Here is a 23,435-nt window from a genome sequence, read left to right as displayed (position 1 = left end):
CAGCACTACCCTGTTAGCAAACCAGCCGAGATTACAATAGGGCCTTTGCATACCAAGCATTCCTTTTTGCTGGCTGCATCGGCACCGACCAATCTCCTGGGAAGAGACTTACTATGTAAAATGGGTTGCGTCATTTATTGTACTCCTGAAGGTGTATTCTTGGACATCCCTGAGAATCACGCTCAGGAAGTACGAGACATGTTAGACTCCCCATCAAAATTAATGTCACATTCCATTATGACAAATAGGAATCCATCCCAAGTAGAAGAGATGACATCTCAGATACCAGAGTCGCTTTGGACAAAAGATGGACAGGACACTGGATTAATGGCAAATGTAGCCCCAGTAGTTGTACAAGTAAAAGATGGTAGGATAGCTCCAAAAATCCCACAGTATCCTCTGAAGCCAGAGGTGGAGTTAGGAGTTTTCCCGGTAATAGAGCGCTTGCTACAACAGGGCATTCTAGTAAGAACGTCCAGCACAGCAAATAGTCCCATCTTCCCTGTTAAAAAGAGTGGGGGGAGGGGTTACAGGCTAGTGCAGGATCTAAGGGGGATTAACAAAATAGTTGAGAGTCAGTTCCCCGTAGTGCCTAATCCAGCTGTCATCCTAATGCAAATTCCTCCCACTGCCAAATTTTTCACTGTTATTGACCTCTGCTCCGCTTTCTTTTCGGTACCTCTGCACCCTGACAGCCAATATTTGTTTGCATTCACATACAGAGGAGTCCAATATACGTGGACTCGGTTACCCCAAGGTTTCATAGATAGTCCAAGTATATTTTCTCAGGCTTTGCATGATTGTTTACAGTCTTTCCAACCGGAAAGTGGATCAGTGTTGATACAGTACGTGGATGATCTACTGCTGTGTTCTGATTCATTGGAGGCATCCCTGAAGGATACGAAACAGCTCCTGTTTCATCTTTCAGACACAGGTCACAAGGTCTCCAAAGACAAGTTGCAATTATGCCAAGCTAAGGTAAAATACTTGGGACACTGTCTAACACAAGGACTGAGACACCTGACCGCTGATAGAATCCAAGCCATTAGAGACATGACACTGCCACAAACCCAGCAACAGATCAGGACGTTTTTAGGAATGTGTGGGTATTGCCGTAATTGGATCCCAGGGTTTTCCATATTGGCGCTACCTTTGCAGGAAATGGTCTCTTCAAACAAACCTGATCGGATTTCGCATACAGACGAATCTGAAACAGCATTTGAGAGACTCAAACAGTGCCTAACGCAGGCACCAGCACTAGGTATGCCAGACTATGGGAAACCCTTTGAACTATACGGAACAGAAAGTGCTGGGTGCGCAGCAGGTGTACTAACACAAAAACACGGTGATGCCAGCAGGCCAATTGCATACTACAGCGCGCAGCTAGACACGGTAGCGCGATCCCTCCCCACATGCTTGCGTAGCGTTGCAGCGATAGCATTGCTAGTGACGAAAAGCGAAGATGTCGTGCTAGGCCACAACCTCACAATCCATACACCACATGCGGTATCGGCCTTATTGAATTCTGCCCAAACCAGACATGTCTCATCAGCAAGGTTTACGAGATGGGAATTGGCATTAATGGCCCCAGTAAACATCACCATAAGGAGATGCAGCGCATTAAACCCTGCAACATTTCTCCCAGGTGTGCCTGGACAGGCACAAAGGGTGGGAGGTGAGAGTGATGGGGAAGGAGGATTTAATGCAAAGGAAGATACACATGATTGTATGGAATATTTGACCCAAAATTTTTCCGCAAGGCCTGACATCAGTGACAATCCACTAGAAGATGCAGAACTCACGTTCTACACGGACGGTAGTTGTCACAGACAGTCAGACTCGGGAGACTTGTGTACTGGATACGCAGTCGTAGATGACCAAGACACCATAGAAGCGGAACCGCTAGGCCCACCTCACTCAGCCCAGGTTGCTGAACTGGTCGCCCTAACCAGAGCATGTGAATTGGCTAAGGGTAAGTCTGCCAATATCTACACCGATTCTAGATACGCGTTCGGGGTAGTCCATGATTTCGGAGCGCTATGGCGTCTCAGAAATTTCATGACGGCAGCTGGTACACCGATAGCGCATGCAGCTCACATAAAAAGGCTTCTAACAGCGATACAGGAACCCGACAGAGTGGCTGTTATCAAATGTAAAGCACATACATATAGTCAAGACCCAGTATCCCTTGGTAACAGCCGAGCAGACGAAGCTGCAAAGCTTGCAGCTGCTACCCCCATACGGACAGACACCACACAACTGATGGTATTTAATACCATCAACACACAAAAGTTGTGTGAAATGCAGAATTTGTGTTCCACTCAGGAGAAGGCAGTCTGGAAGGCAAAGGGATATGGCCAGGAGTCCTCAGGGCTCTGGACGGATGGACATGGTAAACCAGTGGCCCCCAGGGCATACCTTCCGTGTCTGGCTGAAGCAGCTCACGGGCTGACTCATCTAGGCAAGGAGGGGATGTGCAAATTGGTAAGAGCATACTGGTGCGCCCCAGGATTCTCCTCTCATGCTAGTAAAAGAGCAATGTCATGCCTTACCTGTCTGAGAAAGAATATTGGAAAGGCAATACCTACAGAACCCTCCCATATCCCACCTGCCGGCGGCCCTTTCCAAGTAATACAAATTGACTTCATTCAATTACCCCCATGTAGAAATTTGAAATATGTACTTGTTTGTATAGATGTTTTCTCGAATTGGGTCGAAGCTTTTCCAACAGCTACAAATACCGCTATGTTTACAGCTAAGAAAATTGTGCAGGAATTTGTATGTAGATATGGTATCCCTAGAATCATTGAAAGTGATAGGGGTACCCATTTTACAGGTGATGTCTTTCAAGGAATGTGTAAGTTGATGGGAATTGATAGTAAGCTGCACACTCCGTACCGTCCACAGGCGAGCGCGAAGGTCGAAAGAGTGAACAGCACTATTAAAAATAAATTGAGTAAAGTAATGGCAGAGACAGGATTGACGTGGCCAGAAGCTTTACCCATTGTTTTGTATAGTATCAGAACCACTCCCAGGTCCCCTCTTAATCTGTCTCCTTTTGAAATTCTGTTTGGTCGACAACCGCATGTCATGATTAACCCTCAGGATGATTTGAAATGTAACAATGAAGTAACTGTAAAGTACTTAATTAATATGAGTAAGCAGTTGAAGAATCAAAATGATAATCTGAAGTTGGTGATTCCTGATTTACCAGATAGTAATTGTCATGACATTGAACCTGGGGATTATGTAATGATACGAAATTTTCTACGCTCAGGTTGTCTTATTGATAGATGGGAAGGACCATACCAGGTCTTATTGACTAGCACCACAGCATTGAAGGTTGCTGAGAGAGAGACTTGGGTCCATTCATCCCACTGCAAGAAGGTTGCTGATCCAGAGAAGTCCCGTGATAAGGAACAGACGGTAGAGGTTGTATCACTAGAGTGTCTGTTCCAGGAGGACTGAGGCGGCACCTGAGCCTTGAAGACCGAAAGCAGCTGTCGACTCCCCTCTCCCTTTTATTGTTTTCTCCACTTCCCATCCCCTCTCCTTTAAAATTTCTTTTTCCCCCTTCTCATTCTTCTCTATTTCCTCCTCAAAGATGGACTTGCCCCAAGAGACTGTGGTCCGGATTTTGATGTTAACCATGATGTTGACCAGAGCAGTCTGTTCCGGCGAGAGTACCATAGAGGTCGAAAGAGGTTCTGGAATGGGTTCCGATTATGATGATGTAGGCGTAGTTTTCCAAGATCAACCAAGCCAACAAGCAAAGGCGAGTATCAGAAAACGATCCGATAGAAGAAATTGTGATGGATTGTTAGCTGAGGAAAATTGTATCTGTAGGCTCTGTGATAATCTGGTTGAAGATGGATGCATAAAGAAATGTCAATCTAGTTTTAATATCCATATAGACCGGCATCCATTGAGTGACTATCACTCCTTAGTGGGTAACGTGTTAAACCAAACAGATTGTTGGGTATGCTCTCAAGTACCTCAGGGTCACAGTAAATCAGGGCTAGTACCATTTCCTTTAACGTTAGGGGAGGTACTTGAGCTAAGTGGTGGGAGACCGGTGGACCGGAGGTTTAACATCTCCAGCCCTCCTAGTTTGAAGCTCCACCAATACCATGTGGATAGGTCCCTCATATGTTTTAACATCTCCAATCCCAGAAAACCGGGAAATTGGGAAGTGTCATGGAGCAACCTTACCATGACCTTTTCACACAGAGCAGATAGAATGCCTACAGATACAGAGCTCGTACGCCACATAGCCAGTAGAGGAAAATCTTTCCGGTATCGATATACCTTAGGAAATAGGATTACTAAAGTTGGAGAGGTATCACCAGGATACTGTGCACATATCGTACAAACCGATACGTGCATTAGGCAGATGGAAGAATTAGGGTCAGGAGATTTCACCTGGAAGGTTTGTAACATGGTCATGTCCTTCTCCGTCCCCTATGTTCTCCCCGATGATGCATATTTCATATGTGGGAGAAAGGCGTACAAGTGGCTTGCCCCAAACTCTGAAGGATTGTGTTATATTGGAAAAGTATTGCCTGAAGTAATGACTGTTACACATGACAAAATGAAGGACATACACCGTGGTGCCCAAACTCCTTATACTCACACTCACTACGAGCACCTTGTTAAAAGACAACTGTCAGAAAGGTTAGAGCATCCGGCCTCTGATCTTATCCATGAATCCACCGGGATTCAGGTTCTGGTAGCGTTAGATTTCACTCGCACCGCTCGAGGTGTGATGAATTATAGATACATTTCCGCACTCGCCAATTTGTTAGATAATATCACTGAAATGTATGATGACACGTTTAGATACACTGGAAGAGAACTTCAAGCTTACAAAACAGAACTAGTTCAGCATAGGATGGTTCTTAATTATCTTACAGCAGTAACAGGCGGATATTGTGTTACATTGGCAACACAGTACGGCATAAAGTGTTGCACGTATATCACAAATAGCACCGAGGATCCGGTAGAGGTCATAGACCAAAAGATGGACGATATTCTGCAATTAAAGTGGGAATTTCGTCGAAAACACAATCTCACCCTTGCTGCTGTAGGTAATGAGCTGACTGGTTGGGTGTCATGGTTGAACCCGCGAAATTGGTTCTCCGGTTTAGGAGACTGGGCTCAAGGAGTCATAATGGATGTTGGAAAGTTTCTCCTATGTATTTTGGGTGTCGTTATATCTATTGGATTGATATTTAGATGCGGGCAGGCTTTAATAAGGTGCAAACAAAGTACAAAAGTGATGAGCTTGAGGAGTGAGGAAACTGTAATTAACCTGGATTTGATTTATGACCCAATGCTAGAAACCATGACGTAATGATGTAATGAGTATACGGTCCGTCTTTCACCCATTTCTATGTTTTCCTCCGAGGTACAAAGACCCACGTAGACGAAGGATTTGATGAGCCAAGGGGCCGACAACGGAAAGATGGAAAGAAGAAGAGCAGACGACCTGATAAACAAGATTTTGATGGACAATGCCATGGGTACCCCAGTTTCCCTAGGAACTTTAAAATCACGCTAGCCCAACATTTTTTGTAAATCCATGGACGTTGTATGCTTTACTCACGATTTATGAGCAAAAGCACAAAGAAGAAGACTCCAATCAACCGACACCAATCAAGACCCCAATCGACGAACGTACATTAACCTGACATAGAATATCATTGCATTTTTCGTAAGTGTTCTTTATCTTCATCTCTGCAACCCTCAGGTAATAACACACATAGTCGATAGGGAATACAGGCACAGATAGCAGCAACCACATACCCCCCCCAATTCATGTATCATCAACTAAAATGTGCATCCCCATTGTGTTACAACCACAGCCGAAATGAGCTCGGTAGAGTTTGACAGCCCATCCACAGACCTGTACCACAGGATAAGAAGGAATTCAAATGTATACTTCGCAATACCTCGAAGCTTGATTTACCACACGTACGGCACGATGATACATGACCCTCCAAACATGGACTCATACACACATGCTTCTACTTTCTCACTAGGTCATACCCTCTTCACACCTACTCCATTCTTCTTCCTTTCCCCACCATGGAAATCAATTAACCCCTGACTTACATTTTTCTCCTTAAATATTTTGTGGCAGTTATTATTGACTGCCAAAGGGTGGACTGTCAAAGTCAGAAAAATGTCTCAATGCACGTTGCCATATTTGCACCGCACACTGGTCCGTGCTGCGCATGCGTACGCTCTCCCGTGGAAGCGCATACCCGCAATAGCGTGCACTCGCACGCGCAGTATGCGCATTTACGGTAGAGTTTATGTGATCGTAGCGTGCGACTCATTAGTTACAAATGTTCACAATTAATGTAGTTTATAGATCATGATCCCTTTGATAGTTTCTGTAAGTTTGGTTAAAGTATAATGTCCCAGAGCTGAGGAATCCCTCTTTGCATCGTACGAAGGGTTTAACAGGAATCATACAGCAGTGTTTGGTACCCATCGGAAGAGTATTTAATTAGCAATATTCCGGTGTTGGTTTGGAGCGTATTAATCGCTCGTGCGAATAGTTATGGACATAAGAAGTTTATGTCCATTTCTATGATTTGCACATACTCAGGTATGCGGCGGGAAACCCAGTTTCCCACCCACCTGAGCTGTTGGAAATCGTCACAGCCCACCTGTATGAATCACCCTATGACCTTTTGTTATGATGCAGGGCCGAATTCCTTCGGCCAATGGACAATGGGATTGTAGGACCAGGAGATTGCATTGTGTGTGGAGCATAAATAGGCAGGCCGACCACATCCAGCTCTCACTCTCTCATCAACGGTTATCTGCTGATAATCGGGAGCTGGATATCGAGGCGCTGGCGATCATACCCTTTGTGCGTAAGTTCTCTCCATAATCATTGTCTTTCTGCGAGCCAATCTCTCTCTCTCTCTCTCTCTCTCTCTCTATCTCCCTCTCTCCTCTTTTTCTCTTAAATACCTTATAGTATTATAGTATTGTATCGTATTGCATTTAGGTCAGTGTAGTATTGTCTTTTTTGTATTTATTGTTTAGTTCTGTGGTTAGGAAGTCTCTGTTATATTGTAGTGTATCATATGTACTGTTATTCCCTTTTACAAGTATATTAGACATAATACAGTTAATAGGCCTTGGAAACCTAAACCAGTATCTGTGTATTTCCTATAGTGATAAGTGTTCATTTGAGCGTCGGTGACGCTCATGCAGCTTTGTAGATAGTCAGGTTCCACAAGGTTGCACTTACACCCTGTACTCACATTAAGGTATTCAGTGTATTTCATCGGTATAAGGTTTAACATAAAGGTATAGTGTTGTGAGCGTCTGCATCGCTGGTGACCTCCACGTGGTCTCTAGCGTATGCTACGTTACAGCGAATCTTTCCCCTAGACATAACCAATAACGTGTCCTGTGATCACTGGGCCGTGAGCGAACGTGACGCTTGAGCGTCTCGCCTACGGCTGAGCGATCGTTACGCAAATAGCGTATCATTACGGTATTTCTTAAATAAACAGCGTACAGTGTTCTTAGCTTCATAAGGGTTGTTTATACGACAAGGAATTTAGCATTGTCACTTCGTTGGCCATATCACGCCCCCGCAATGGCGAAACGCCACCCAGACCCACCTCCCGATGGCTGCCGCTGTCACTCATGGTGTGATTGTGATCACATGCGCTGTGTGGCCGCAGTGCATGTGCAGTGTACCGTACTCTGCAATGCGAGCTGAATGAGGGCCCATATCTGGGTGGAGAAGTCATGTTGGAGAGACTGAGTGTCTGTACTTTGGGCCTAATTCAGATGCAGTCGCGTACGGCAACGGTGGCAGCAAGAACACCCACACCGGAATCAGGCCCTATATGCAGTATGTCCCTCATACTCATCCAGAGGCAATCCTTGTAAGACCCTCAATACTTACTCTGACATTTATATTCTCTGTAAAGGGATGCACAGGACACATCTATCTGCAGTAACACATCTTAAACTCGGTCCCGCATCGATGGAAAATGGTAAGTGAACATCGATGGCTGCCAAGCATGTCATGGATGACCGTCGGTGGATTCTATAAAAGATGGACATCCAATTTCTTTCACTGATTTGTAAAAGGACTAATCAGAACACTGGGCGGGGCTTTGTGGGTGTCAGGAGGTGGGGCTATGCTCCGTGTCCCGGCACCTTTAAAACAAAAATTTGGTTATGCTATCGATGGAGGGAAACCATCTGGTTCTCCCCCCATCAATGGCAAAAGTATTCTTCATTGGCCATAAACCATCGATGATTATGAATCATTGACGGTCATCCCTAACTGGCAGTGTTGGACTGGGGCATGAAGTGGTAGTGTTGTAGTGGGAAGGGCCCATGTTTAAGGGTGTGGCCACCCACCACATTGGTTTGCCTAACTATTGTAGAGTGCATGGGCCGGGCCCCTTGATAAATATATAAAGTAAATACTGCTCGTGCATGCATGATTATATACCAGGTTAATAACAGCATTGTACTGTAGAAAGTGCACCATAGTGCTTTGCAGTATAATGTAACGTATGTATAATGTATAATTCAAGTGCCCAGTCTGGAACCTGATCCCTAGAGGAGGAGGTGGGCCTCCATCAGTGGTTTCCCCTATGCCCCCTGTGGGCCAGTCCACCCCTGCCTGCTGGGGTCTGGTGGAGATTCGGGGGGGGTGCCTACTGTGTTAGGCTGCTGAGGACCAGACAGCTGCTGAGGACCATGACGTCTCATGGTTACATTTCTAGCATCTGGCTCCGAACCACCTGGAACCTTCATCTTGTTTGGAGGTGGCACTATGTCCTACTGACTTTAATGTCACTTTTACCTCAAAAATATTGAACTGTGGCTAGTGCAGGAGATAAATAATCTAGGCACACTTCTGTGCTCTCCACCTGTGCAGGTTATAGGGAAACTCAGGGGGCTGTGACTTTTTTCACCTTTGCAGACCTGGTCACACCACTAATTATGTCAGCCCCTCCCCCCTACCTTGTCACAACACCATGCTCACAAGTCATTGTATTGCTCAGTACCTCCCAATACTAGCTTTCTTGTGGGAGGGGTGTAGCCTGGCAGGTCAGGGCTGCAGTCACAAATCTTAATTCAGCAATGTTGGGAGTCATTATTTGTGAAGGGATTATCACATCTCAGTATGAGTGACGGGAGGGCATTCGGAGGAGATAAAGAGATTATAGAATAAACTCAATGTCCGTAAATTATAGGCTGTGCCAGCAAATCTTCCAAGCAACAAATAAAATCCTGTCACCAGATTTGGTTTTATATCTTCATCTCTTTAATATTTATAGTAGATAAATACATAGGGAACATGGAATGGAAATAGGACGTGTCTGTACTGGACCATGAATACATAAATTCTGCACACCTGAGTGATATCCTCTTTACTAGTTATTGTATAAACGTACCTACAAGCATGTGACAATGTCGTCTTACAGCGAGGCGACCTATGCGCTTTAAATCCCCACTGGCGGAATGAATCAAATCTTCTAGCTAGAATTTATCAATTACAATCTGTATAATGATAGGCAAAAGCTGATTGGTTGGGTAACATCTCAACTTCTTCAGAAGGTCTGATACATTGGGGCAGATGTATTAAGCCTGGAGAAGTGATAAGTGTAAGGTGATAACGCACCAGCCAATCAGCTCCTAACTGTCAATTTACATATTCGAGCTGATTGGCTGGTGCGTTATCACCTTGCACTTATCACTGCTTTATCACTTCTACAGGCTTAATAAATCTACCCCAATTGTTTCTTAGGAAGCTCTGACTGTTTTCCTATTTTCAGTGGATTTTATAGAGAGCAGGTGACTGAACTGTGTATGGCGTTTCCGAATCTATCTGTAGACGCATATCTGAATTGCGTGGAGATCTATGCAATTTGAAAAGGAGTTCATGGGCGGTGACTGACTGGGGGGGGGGGGGGGGGGGGGGCTGGCTTACGGTTCAGGGGGGCGTGTCAGTGTCAGGGACTGTGTCAAAAGACGCCGTTCCACCGGCACTGGCGGCCAAGTTCCGATGGTGCGTCTATGTGTGCACATCAGATTCACACTGCGACCGGTGGGTGTCTGCACCTCTATAGGAAGCCCATCGGCCGCGGCATTAGCTTAAAGACGCAGTAGTGGCTGTGACGTTGTCGCAGCTGCTGCTGTAAATGCGTCCACCACTGAATCATCCTCAGAGAGCGCAAAAAAAGAAGACAGAGCTCCGGAACACCTGCAATAATCCAAGTGTGTTTATTGATCAAACTAGCGATGTTTGTGATCACTAGGATCCTTTATCAGACTACAGCAAGAGATGGTCCAAACAGATTCCTTTTCAATTGAAGTTTTTGTACCAAAAATGCTAATTGATAATGTCATACATTATGCTGGTTCATAGGCGTGCGCAGGACATTTTATTAGGGGGTGCACGATTAGATGGGCGTGTTTAGCACCGCCTACTGGGCATGTCTAACACCACCTAATGGGCGTGTCTACCACCACCTATCAGGCGTGTCTACCACCACATATTGGCACTCAATGCAAACTAAATAATATAGAGAATTGATGCACATATATATATATATATATATAAGTCCAACCCAAAGCCCGGCACTCCTAAAACCCCTCAGATAAGTGCTGGGGTGCCATCCAGGTGATGATTGATCACTATGCAGTGTAGAAGAAAAACAGCGGCACTCGTCAGGCTTAAATCAAAGTAAAAAATGATCCATTTAATGGTGCCGTAAATAGATAGATATAGATATATAAAATCTGTTTAATATATGTTCAATTTTATATTTTATTACCAAAGATTATATCCTAATCTCTCGAAATATATATTGATATTGAATTTGAACTTGTCCTCCTCCAAGAGTAACGCTGTATTCTGTGGCGTTGGCACATGATGAGGAGAGAGAGCGTGGGTGGGAGCATGAGCGGGCATACACGCGGCATGACATCATCACGACACATCCCACAGGTTAGAGGAACTGGGAGTAGGATTACGTCAGTGATGCTGCACCATAAAATTAATGCTAGCCAGACTGAGCAGAGGGGGTGGCGGGCGCAATGGGCGGGAGGACAGAAATGAGCACACTCTGCTATTGCCGATACAGGAGCAGCAGCAGCAGGTGTGAGGGGGTTACAGATATTAGGGGGTGCCTGTGCGCACCAGGCACCCCCCCTGCACACGCCTATGTGCTGGTTACGTTGTGTATGGGACCCGTAAGTCAATGTGTAGCACAGGGGTGGGGAACCTTTTTTCTACCAAGGGCCATTTGGATATTTATAAAATCCTTCGGGGGCCATACAAAAATTCTCAACTTAAAAAATTACCCTGCCCCCCAGTAGGTCTGCCCCTTAGAGGTAAATGGGTGTGGCCAATTAAAATGGGACGTGATACACATATGCCCCCAATAGTGCAGTGCCAGATCCACAATTGCCCCCACAGTGCCAGATCCACAATTGCCCCCAAAGTGCCAGGTATACAAATGCCCCCACAGTGCCAAATCCACAAATGCCCCCACAGTGCCAGGTATACAAATGCCCCCACAGTGCCAGATCCACAAATGCCCCCAGAGTGCCAGGTATACAAAAGTCCCCCAGAGTGCCAGGTATACAAATGCCCCCCAGAGTGCCAGGTATACAAATGCCCCCACAGTGCCAGGTATACAAATGCCCCCACAGTGCCAGATCCACAAATGCCCCCACAGTGCCAGATCCACAAATGCCCCCAGAGTGCCAGGTATACAAATACCCCCCAACAATGCCAGGTATACAAATGCCCCCCACAATGCCAGGTATACAAATGCCCCCACAGTGCCCCCCCACCCCACTGTGCTGCTTACCGCTGCTGCTGCTTGCTGCTCTATTCGGCGGCGTTTCTCGGGTGTCAGGACAGGGATAAGAGCGCGGCTATGTCGGGCGGCGGTGTGTAGGACTTCAAACCAGCCGCCAGTTCGAGAGCCAATCAGAGCTCGCGGACCGGCAGCGGCGGCTCCCGATTGGCTGCCGGTCCGCGAGCTCTGATTGGCTCACGAACCGGCGGCTGGTTTGAAGTCCTACACGCCGCCGCCGCCCAACATAGCCGTGCTCTCCTCCCTGTCCTGACAGCTGAGACACGCTGCCGCCGGACTGAGCGGCGGCGTGTCTCACTGACACAAGCGGGTGGGCCGGACCAAACGGCTTCGCGGGCCGGAGGTTCCCCACCCCTGGTGTAGAAGGTTCTTACACCTGTGCTGAAGCAGGGATTTCCTGGCTCGCAGAGTCTCAGACATTAGTCCGTCCTGAGTCTGAGCCAAGCGGCGTATTTGGCAGCCCCCACATCTGGTCTGTTCTCTGCTGAAATCTGTACTTCACTTTGTGTATTTCCTTCTGGAAAAAATGTAGCTAAGAAAAGAAGAAGTGAGATCACCAGAAAATGATAATCTGGAATTGTTTTCACATAAAGACACAGAAGCTTTGTCCACGACCATGTAGCGGCCCCGTTCTGAGGTCGGGAGATGGTGGCCTGCGTCCAAGCCCACAGGGGTATTGGTTTGTTCACAGGGCCTTAGCTGTTTATAACACTGTACATTCACACTGAAGGTGCTATATACGTATGTCACCCTGGGGTAGATGTATGACGTGGCGATATGTGTGTGGGGGGGGTGCGGTATCAGCGCACATTATGCGCACTGGAGCCAGCCGTGGGGGGGGGGGGACCAGTACATTAGCACTAAGTGATGCCCTGTGCGCTCAAGCAGCGATCATCGGAGGGGGGGATAATACATCTTCTCTATGTAGCTTCCTGCTTTGCCTCGGTGAAGAAGGGAAGTAGGAAGCGTTATACCCACACAATACATTCACACCCCTGTCCCCAGGGTCATTTACAAACCGCAGCAGCGCAAATCCAAACCGCAAACAATCCGGCAAGATTTATTTTTGCAGAATAAAATGTTTGGCTAAGTTGAAGTGGTGGATGAGGGGGACTTGTGGGGACATTCCCTGGGCGGGGGGGCAGGAGGGCACACAGCCATTGTCTTGCATTGCCTTTTTCTGCCTGCAAAAAGATGCACTGCCGTGTCAGGTATGAAATTATATTCTGTACATTTACAGGGCCTCATTTTACACTTTTGATGAGTGTACGTTTCTAGGAGCAGTCTGAGCAATGTAGAAGAAAGCTTCACACATACATATGGAGAGATGTATCAAGCCTTGGAGAGAGGGTGTAGAAGTTGCCCAAAGAAACCTGCTGTCATTATCTAGCACAGTCTATAAAATGACACTGATTGGTTTCTGTGGGCGACTTCTCCACTTTATCTCTCTCCAAGCCTTGTTACATCTACCCTAAAGGCATTCCTCCCAACATTCATAAGAAATATGTATCAAACCAGTGGAGAAATTGCCCATGGCAACCAATCACTCTCTACTTATCTTTTTTTTTTTTAATGTGCTAAATAAATGATAGTTAGAAACTGATCAGTTACTATTGGCAACTTCGCCATAAAAGATTTGATACATCTCTATGTAAAAGCAGTGGTCGTGGCCACAACACAGGGGGTTCTTGTCTGCATTGTGGAGGGGGCGTGGCCACGACAGAGGGCTCTTGTCTGCACTGTGAAGGGGGCGTGGTCACGACAGAGGGCTCTTGTCTGCATTGTGGAGGGGGTGTGGCCACAACAGAGGGCTCTTGTCTGCATTGTGGAGGGGCACTTGTCTGCATCGTGGAGGGGGCGTGGACACAATTTGTCTATCACAGAGAAGCACTGGGCTGCACCTTATCCAACCCCTGTCCGCTCCAACCACCCTGTCACTGCCACCTGGCCATTTGGAACAATGCAGTCCCAATACTGAAGGCAGGATAGAGCTCTCACATCAGGACTGTCCCTATGAAATCAGGATGGTTGGTAGATAGTCACAAAAGGGTCCACGTGTACTAAGCAGACAGTTCTGGTCACCCCTCATGTATATTAGCACGACGAATAGGTTACCTTACCTTACATAAGTTACCTGTAGCACAAGCCTTCCAAATTCTTTCTTTTCTGCGCGTGACACTTTTCTTCTTCTACAGCGCAGCGTGACCTCAGTATTGTCAGAAGCTCTAAATACATCAATATTGGGTGCAGGAGAATCATGTTTATATGATTTAATAGACAACTATGGAAAAAGTAAACCTTATGGCGGCCATGTGAGACATATAATTTTCCTGTACACCTTCGGAATCTGTCACCTCATTCACATAGAATGTTGCTGGCGTCAGGGTGGACTGAGTAAGGAGAGGAATAAGCCCACTGACAAAGCTACAATGTGTGCATATGGCAAAGGAGCCCTCACACCGCCCACCCAGGGTCATCATCTTCTGCGCGATATTTCCAGAAAGATGACATTGGTCCTCATTCTATAAATATGACACCGAAAATGGTTGCGGGTGCAAAAGGCAGGACCGTAAGATATGCCGCCCAACAATGAATTATAAGATATCGGTGGAATTCTGTTTTAATGTTTCTCTCTGGGTTCTATGGATTTAGAATCTCGGTGGCACTCAGGTTCATTGTGACTCTACAAGAGCCTTCTACAGCAGTCAGTCTCAGCTGGGGTTCACTTTATTCACGCAAAGCATTGTTGGTGACATTTCTTTAGCCATTGCTAGCCGCACTGGATTACATGTATTAGGGGCTGTCGAGACCAAAGACTTGGCTGCCAAATTGGTCACTAACTTTAACTACTTTATGTTTTCTGAAGTTTGGAGCTGGATATGATTTACTTTTGAGTAGTTGCCACACGAGCACAAAATAGTTTTCAACAGCCTTTGAAAAAACCACTGTGTTGTGCAATCGCACCATGGGCAGAGATGTACCGAATATGGATGTTGTACGCAGTGTAGCAATTTCTACTTCCTGTGACCATTGCTGCGTCTTGTACGCAGATGCCAGGATCTGCGGGTGTGGTTCGTTTTATCGACAGTATCTAGGTCGACAATGTTTAGGTCGACCACTATAGGTCGACAGTCACTAGGTCGACATGGATGGAAGGTCGACAGGGTTTCTAGGTCGACATGTGCTAGGTCGACAGGTCTAAAGGTCGACATGAGGAAATTTTTTTTTTTGTGTGTCGTTTTCTTCGTAGAGTGACCGGGATCCCAAATTAGTGCACCGCGTCCCCTCGCATGGCTCGCTTCGCTCGCCATGCTTCGGGCATGGTGCCTTCGCTCCGCTACCGCTTCGCTCGGCACACTTTACCGTTCCAATCGTAGTCCACGTGGATCGTTAAGTATGAAAAAGTCCCCCCCCCCAAAAATGAAAAACTCATGTCGACCTTTAGACCTGTCGACCTAGCACATGTCGACCTATAAACCCTGTCGACCTTCCATCCATGTCGACCTAGTGACTGTCGACCTAAACATTGTCGACCTAGACACTGTCGATCTTCAGACCGGATCCCGGATCTGCAAAGCCCCGTACACGTTCGCAGCTGCAAATGCCTTAACGTACATCTCTGTATCAGGCTGCATGTTACAGGGATGCGTTCAGTATCCCGGCTGTCAGGATGGCGGCAGTCATGTGACCGACACCAGAATCCCGACACCATGCAGGAGACCGACACTGGATCAACAACAGCCGCCATCCCAAAGGTAAGTATCAGGGTCACTGTTAGGTTTAGGCATTGGGGGGGAGGGGTTAGCCCTAGCTGCCACCACCCTAGGGTTAGAGTAGAGGACGGGAGTGGGTAGACATACTTACCCCCTCCGGTGTTGGAATCATCACTGTCGAGATGCCACGGTCGGTCATGTGACCGCCGACATCCCAACCACCAGGATTTCATGTGTTTCATGTTACATAGCACGTCAGTTATCCATAGGGAGAAAACTACAGAAATAATAATTGTTAATAATTACCAATTTACCTCAGAGGATCTTATTTCAACAATAAAACAGTATATTGAACTTTACCTATGTCAGGGGTGGGGAACCTTTGGCCCTCCAGCTTTTGTTGAACTATACATCCCAGCATGCCCTGGAACAGTTTTAACATGGCCAAATAGCAAAAAGGTAGCAAGGCATGCTGGTTTGTGTAGTTCAACAACAGCTGGAGGGCCAAAGGAATCCCCACCCCTGACCTATGTTCTATAAACTTTACCCCAAGTGTAAGTATTATCCAGTGGTGGTGGAGGGGGCTACTATTATCTCCACAGAACATCTATTATAGCGCTGCTGAATGACATACACAACAGTCAGTCACTCCCTGGAGATTCCCATCTACTGTACGTGCTGCCCGGTGTAATGCCTTATCTTTGAGTACAGTGGTCCCTTTAAATAATATTTACACACTGTTTACATTAGCCTGCTCTTTCTTTAGTAGAAACACTGGGCCTTATTTAGATGTGGACAGAGTGCCGTCGTGCACCGCAAAGTGACGATTATCAGTACTTTGCGCATATGCAGGACCATACTTGCCTACTCTCCCGGAATGGCCGGGAGGCTCCCGAAAATCGGGTGACCCTCCCAGCCCCCTCGGAAGAACAGGCAAGTCTCCCGATTTCAGGGGTCCCCCTGCCCGTCCGCCCACTTAGCGTGTAAAGTGGGCGGTCCGGCAGTCGATGACGCGATTCTTGCTGAATCGCGTCATAGCCACGCCCCCTGCAGTGTAATGCCGGTGATCGCGGCATTACAGAGTGGGGGCGTGGCTTAAAGGAGGTGCCGCTGTAACCCCGCCCCCATCACGTCCTGCCCCGCCCCCATCATGCCTCCGGCCCACCCCCTCCTAACGTCACAGCCCTCCCCTGGCCCCCTGCTGAGCCGACCTGGCTGCTCTCTCCCGCAGAGAGCAGCCAGAATGTTGGTAAGTATGTGCAGGACGGTTGCGGTATGAATGGTCGACCATGTTATGGTCGACAGTCATTAGGTCGACCACTATTGGTCGACATTGACATGGTCGACATGGACACATGGTCGACAAATGAAAATTGTCGACACATGAAATGGTCGACATGAGGTTTTTTTTACTTTTTTGTGTCGTCTTTTGCGTAAAGTGACTGGGAACCCCAATTAATGCACCGCATCCCCTCGCATGGCTCACTTCGCTCGCCATGCTTCGGGCATGGTGCCTTCGCTCCGCTACCGCTTCGCTCGGCACAGATTACCGTTCCAATCGTAGTCCACGTGGATCGTAAAGTATGGAAAAGTTCCCCAGAATAAAAAAAAGTAAAAAAATGCATGTCGACCTTTTCATGTGTCGACCATTTTCATGTGTCAACCATGTGTCCATGTCGACCATGTCAATGTCGACCAATAGTGGTCGACCTAATGACCGTCGACCATAACATGGTCGACCATCTGAACGGATACCGTGCAGGACCCGTTCTGCTGTCATTTGGAGGGGGGCAGCAACGGCCTCCATTTCTCTAAACGGAGATGTGTCGCTGTTGTTGCGGGGGGAAGGACGAGGCCAGCATCTCCGACAGAGATTTCCTGGCCTCTTGGTAGCTCCTGCGGGAGTGTGTGGCTTGCGCGACCACATGGGTCATGCAGCCAGCCAATGGTGTCGAAGATAATCTGATACTACGTCCTAGATCAGTAATGAATCCGTCTGCTGCATTACCATATTAGTGCCATCGCTTCTATGTAAGCAGGAGTGACAGCCCCTCCAAACACATCTGAATCAGGGCCACTGCGTTGCCATAGCTGGTTTAAGGACACCACTGACCTCATGGCAGTACATTTAGATATTCGCAAAATACTAAAGCATTGGTAACAGTGACCCCTGCTGTCTGTAAGGGGGTACTGCTGAGATGTAGAAAAGAAATGAGTGCATTAGATCAAAAATATTTATCAAAACCTGGGAGGCGCATTGTATAAGACTCCTGCATACATTAGTGATCAGTGCTGCGTCCATTTTATACGCAGATACAGCCGCGGTCGCACGCAGAATATATAATTTTAATCACAAGAGGCTGCTTGTGAGTCCTATTCACATAGTGATGCGAATAAGACACATTTTCAGCAAGAAAAAACGTCCAACACTAACGGAGTTGCACAGGACCTGTCAGCTCACTCACGCCAGGCGTCTCCCGCAGCTTGGCGTATTGAGGCAAGATGTATGAGGACACATCTGTATGTGCCGCACCTCCAACCAAATCAGGCCCAAAGCCATTACTATAAAGATATATGTTGCTACAGGGATGGTGACCTGATTGGCTGCATTTTCACAAATATTCAGCTCGCCCACAAAATGGCCGCACTCCTTCACGTCTTAGCGAGAGTTGCACTTTGATAATAATTTACTCTTAAAGGAAAAAATATATATCTACTATAGTATTAACCGATATATTCTCATTCCCTTTACGTCAGGGATGGGGAACCTTCTGCCCTTCGACTGTTGTTGAACTACACATTCCAGCATGCCCTGCAACAGTTTTAGCATGGCCAAATAGCAAAACTGTAGCAAGGCATGCTGGTATGTGTAGTTCAACAACAGCTGGAGGCCCAAAGGATCCCCACCCCTGAATTACATAAAAACAGGGACACTTTATAAGCACATATACACAAACACTCTCTGGTACTTTAGTACATGAAACAGCCATGTTGTGGGATGAACAAATATTCTATGATCGCACAGCCTATGAATTCACTGAGAGTGGAGAGAGTGGTATCTATTCATGAAGCAGTGAGAAGTGAGCCAGGCAACCAATCAGTGTTGAGGTAACATTTCTAAAATGCATTCTATAAAATTATATGTAGCAGCTGATTGGTTGCTATGGGCAACTTCTCCACTGGCTCACTTCTCCACTCTTATCACTGCTTCATGAATAGACCAAAGTACCTACCAATCAGCTCCTAACTGTCATTTTTCAAACACATCCTGTAACATGACAGTTAGGTGCTGGTTGGTTGGTACTTTGGGGTCTATTCATGAAGCACTGAAAAGTGGAGAAGTGAACCAGTGGAGAAGTTGCCCATGGCAACCAATCAGCATTGAAGTAACATAATTTGCATACTATACAATTGTACGGAGCAGCTGATTGGTTGCCATGAGCAACTTCTCCACTGGCTCACTGCTCCACTCTTTTCACTGCTTCATGAATAGACCCCTTAATCTCTCTCCACGTCATTTCTCTCCAAGCTTTGATAAATTTCCCCCTGGGTTCCCGGTGACATCACAGATATGGGATACCTCATGCCTCAGTGATGTCACTAGCTCCTAGTAAATAAATAAGCAGAATACTGGTTCATAAAATGCATGTGTGCAAGTCATGGGTCATCTTTAAAAGTTGTGTCCTTCAGTAGTCTGACATTGCAATAAGCCCCTCTGTGTTGCAGCACGTGGCGCCTGATACACACAGGTAACACAACACACGGCGTTATTCCCACTCTTCTCCTTTCTGAAAAATCTTTAATACTTTTGCATTTGTCAGTGTAACCATAAAACCTGCTGTAATGACATTCATTCAGTTACTGCTTCAGCAATGATTACCTTGTGACTGCTGAATGATACATTTACATTGTGGATTTAAGGTTAATCAGCCCTTTAAATACCTTTTGCTTATTTACTGAAGGGTTTTGTTAAATGCTAAAGAGGGTTGTGGGATGATAGACAGACAGTGTCTAGTTAGACAGTCAATAGATAGATACCACATGTTAGACAGACTTTAGGTCGACAGGGTCAGAAGGTCGACAGTACAAAAGGTCGACAGGGTCAAAATGTCGACATGAAAATGGTCGACAAAAAAAAAGGTAGACACCTTTTTCCCCCCGCATTTTTGTGGTTTGTGTGGATAGTTTTGTCATCTGGGACCCCCAATTGTAGAAAGGCATACCCTTGCGGGGCTTGGTTCGCTCGCCACGCTTCGTGCTCGCTGCGCTCGCCACAAGGTTTACAACCAGCTGTTTGCCGACATGGATGGAGAAGGTATGAAATAGTCCAAATACATGTAAAAAGTTTTAAAAACCCACCATCTAGTTTTTTTTTATGTCGACCATTTTTATGTCAACCGTTTGACCCTGTTGACCTTTTTCATGTCGCCCTTTTGACCCTGTCAACCTAATGTCTGTCTAACATATGATGTCTATCTATCGACTGTCTAACTAGACACTGTGGGGTAAATTTACTAAGATGGGATGTCTATTTAAGATCGGCTGTTGCCCATAGCAACCAATCAGATTCTACTTCTCATTTATCTAGAACCTTCTAGAAGATAATACCTGGAATCTGTTTGGTTGCTATGGGCAACAACCCATCTTAAATAGAACTCCCATTTCCCCCTGTCAGGGGAGGGTTCCTGTCTCCACAACTGAGACAATTGTGCTTAAACCGAATTAACAAGCAGATCATAGCACTGGAGCTGTTATACTCTGCAAAAGGGGTAGTCAGTGCTGTCAGAGTGTATGAGAGCAGGTTCTGGAACCCTACACGTTGCAATGTACCAGTGTGCAGCAGTCCACCCTCTGACATGTCCTTTACTCCCTCATGAAAGCTGCCAGCAACTCTTCTTTATAAAACATCTATTTCACGTTCCTTTCTATTTAATTATCAGCATTTTCTTTTTCAGTAACGTTACAATTTGCTGGTGACTGTCGGTGGTTTCGGCCTCGGCCACCTGAAGAGGCGTTTTCTTTAGGCTGTTGGTCTCCTGTAAATTGGCTTTCTTCCCCTGGGTCCAGCCGACCAGGGTCTGCACGGCGCGCAAATGGCCGGATTTGCAGGCGCAGTGAAGTGGGGTGTCTCGGTTGTTGTCCAGAGGGTTGATCGCTGCCCCGCTGGTAAGCAGCAGATTGATCAGGTCACTGTGCCCGTGCTCAGCTGCCAGGTGCAGGAGTGTTTTCCTCCAGACGTTTTTATCTTCGATGTTTTTATTTTTCCCGGCGTTCAGCAAAGCTTTAACAACGTCCGTACTGCCGGAGATTACGGCATAATGGACGGGCGTGCACCCATCCATGTCTTTGACACTGTACCGGGCCTGGCTTTTTAGCAAGGCCTCCACTGTTTCCGTATTTCCTGCTGCTGCCGCAATGTGGAGGGGGGTCATCTTATCTTTGTCAGCGACATTGGGGTTTGCTTGGTTATTTAGGAGCAGCTGTACCAGAGAGTTCCCGCCTCCCTCAGCTGCCATATGTAACGCCGTCCTTGCGTTCTTGTCCTTGGCGTTCACGTTGGCATTGTGTTGTACGAGACTCTGGGCGACATCAAGGTTGTTCCTCTGACTTGCAATGTGCAACGGAGTGAGATGTTCCTTGGTGACCGAGTTCACGTTGGCTCCAGCATCAATTAATAAGTTGCTCAGCTCCGGTTTGTTATGGTAAGCCGCCACGTGAAGTGGTGTGTGATCTGCTGGGCCCGTTATATTAACATTCATTCCCTTACGTAGCAATAGTTTTGTAATTGAAACGTCTCCTCCTTGAACAGCCAGATGCAAAGCACTGTTCAGATTTGGTGTCCTGTCATCCAGATGCGCCCCTTTCTCTATGAGCGCCAGGGCCGCCTCCGATTTACCTAATTCTGCCGCCAGAAGCAGCGACGTATACTCAATGTCATTTTTGGCGTTCACATCGGTGCCTTTGTCGACCAAAGCATTGATTATGCCATAAAGATTCAGCTTGACGGCTTTGAACATAGCGGAGATCATGGTGTCCGGGGACAGCCCTTTGGAGTATTCCAGGATCAGGCTGAAGATGGAACTCTGGTTGGCATTGAACGCTGCGTCAAAAATGCTGGAATCGATGGTGGCGCCGGCTTCCAGTAAAACTTTCACCGTCGCTTCATGTCCCCCGGAGACCGCATGGAATAAAGCGGTGCGCTTCTTCTCATCCGTGGCATCAACAGCGGCACCGTTCCTGAGGAGCATCTGCGCCAGCTTACTGTTGTCCTTAGCAGCTGCCAGGTGTAAAAAGTTGGACCTGTTTTTGTAGCGCTTCCCTTCCTCTTGAAGAAAGAGCTTTACTATTTCCTGATGATTGTTACGAGCGGCTAGGTGAATGGGCGACTGGGAGTCATTGTCCAGGGAGTAGATGTTTGCCCCAGCTCGGAGTAAGACCCGCACTGCTTCTGTATGCCCGTTCTCTGCAGCCCTGTGCAGTGCTGTCTCCTGCTTCCTGTCTTTGGCATCTACTTTGGCACCTTTAGCGAGCAAATATTCTATGACAGGTACATGGCCGTTAGACGCTGCTACGTGCAGCAAGGTTTCTCCAGAAGAGTTTACAGCATTCACATCCGAGCCTTTCAATAAGGACTCCAACAAGGAGAGGTCACCTTTTGCAACTGCATCGAAGACCTCAACTGACCCTGGGACCCTCTGTTTAGGAGTTTCCGACTGAGGTCTCCTCTTCTCTTTCACTTGGACACCTGGTTTCTGAACTTTGGCTTTTACCTTCTTGGGCAAAGTCTCCTTACGGGGAATTTTTTGTGGTGGTTCCTTAGTAGGCATTTGGACGTCCTCTTTATCTCTCTCCAGCAGATATCCCACCAGCTGCCTCCTCCCATCTCCTACTGTGTCATTTACGTTGCTGACATAGTTTTTAACAGTGTTGTATAACCTAGGCTCAATTTCCTTAAGACAGGGGAAGAAGAAGAGTCGACATGCCCTCTCACCTTTAGTCGCCAAGATGTCCAGCAGCCTGGAGATCTTCTCTGTCCTTGTCCGGTAATAGGACATAACCATTTTTTTGTCCTGAGACAGAACTCCATGGTCGATAAGCCAACTGATCAGGCCATCTGGGTTCTTAATTCCATCAATGAGGTCGTCTCTCTTAGTCCTGAGCACGTCAACAGCATAAGGGTTTGACAAGTGTCCTCTGGGAGAGATAGCTGGGAACTGTACAATGGGTGCAGTCATCATGGCTTTAAAAGTTCACTTTCTGTTTCTTGAGACCCCTGTTTTTAGATGTGGATGAACCTTACACCAGGTACAATCCAGAGCTCCTGGTTATGGATCATGGTGATTCTCAGCTGCTTGTATGAAAGAACTGACGAGGAGAGAGTTTCAGCAATCATATCACACACTGCCTTGGAGCCCGTGGCGGGGCAGCTTCTGTTTGTTTGTGCCTGGTAGGAAGTAATGCTGTTTATCTGGATTAGTAAATCAACAGCTTGGTTACAGTTGCTGTGATTACAAAACTCAAGTGAAATACTACACAGCAGATACTTATAGTGTAAGGTGTGTACACAAGTAATTGAGATCAGAACAAAAAAATCACTGTATAAATTCAGGTAGGTAGTGTGTGTGTGTGTGTCTATATATATATATATATATATAAAATATAGAGATATATATAGATATATATATATATATATATATATATACACACACACACACTCACATATATACTGTGTGTGTGTGTGTGTGTGTGTGTGTGTGTGTATATATATATATTATATATATATATATATATAGTAGAAAAACAGGTTACCACAGACGATATGGTGGGTGATTCAGACCTG

At 46.5% G+C, this 23,435-nt stretch overlaps 1 protein-coding gene across 1 annotated transcript; it reads right to left on the bottom strand.

Annotated features, from left to right (window-relative positions):
• Positions 1–20,050: 20,050 nt before the first annotated feature.
• LOC134957391 (CARD- and ANK-domain containing inflammasome adapter protein-like) lies at positions 20,051–23,029 on the bottom strand. Its single transcript, XM_063939266.1, has one exon. The coding sequence runs from the start codon at positions 22,831–22,833 to the stop codon at positions 20,521–20,523; it is 2,313 nt and encodes a 770-aa protein (XP_063795336.1). The 5' UTR covers positions 22,834–23,029; the 3' UTR covers positions 20,051–20,520.
• Between the last annotated feature and the right edge of the window lie 406 nt (positions 23,030–23,435).

The sequence above is a fragment of the Pseudophryne corroboree genome, chromosome 9, assembly GCF_028390025.1.
Source record: "Pseudophryne corroboree isolate aPseCor3 chromosome 9, aPseCor3.hap2, whole genome shotgun sequence".
Classification (NCBI taxonomy): Eukaryota; Metazoa; Chordata; class Amphibia; order Anura; family Myobatrachidae; genus Pseudophryne; species Pseudophryne corroboree.
Note: the sequence above shows the minus strand (reverse complement) of the source record. Positions and strands in the feature narration are given on the sequence as shown.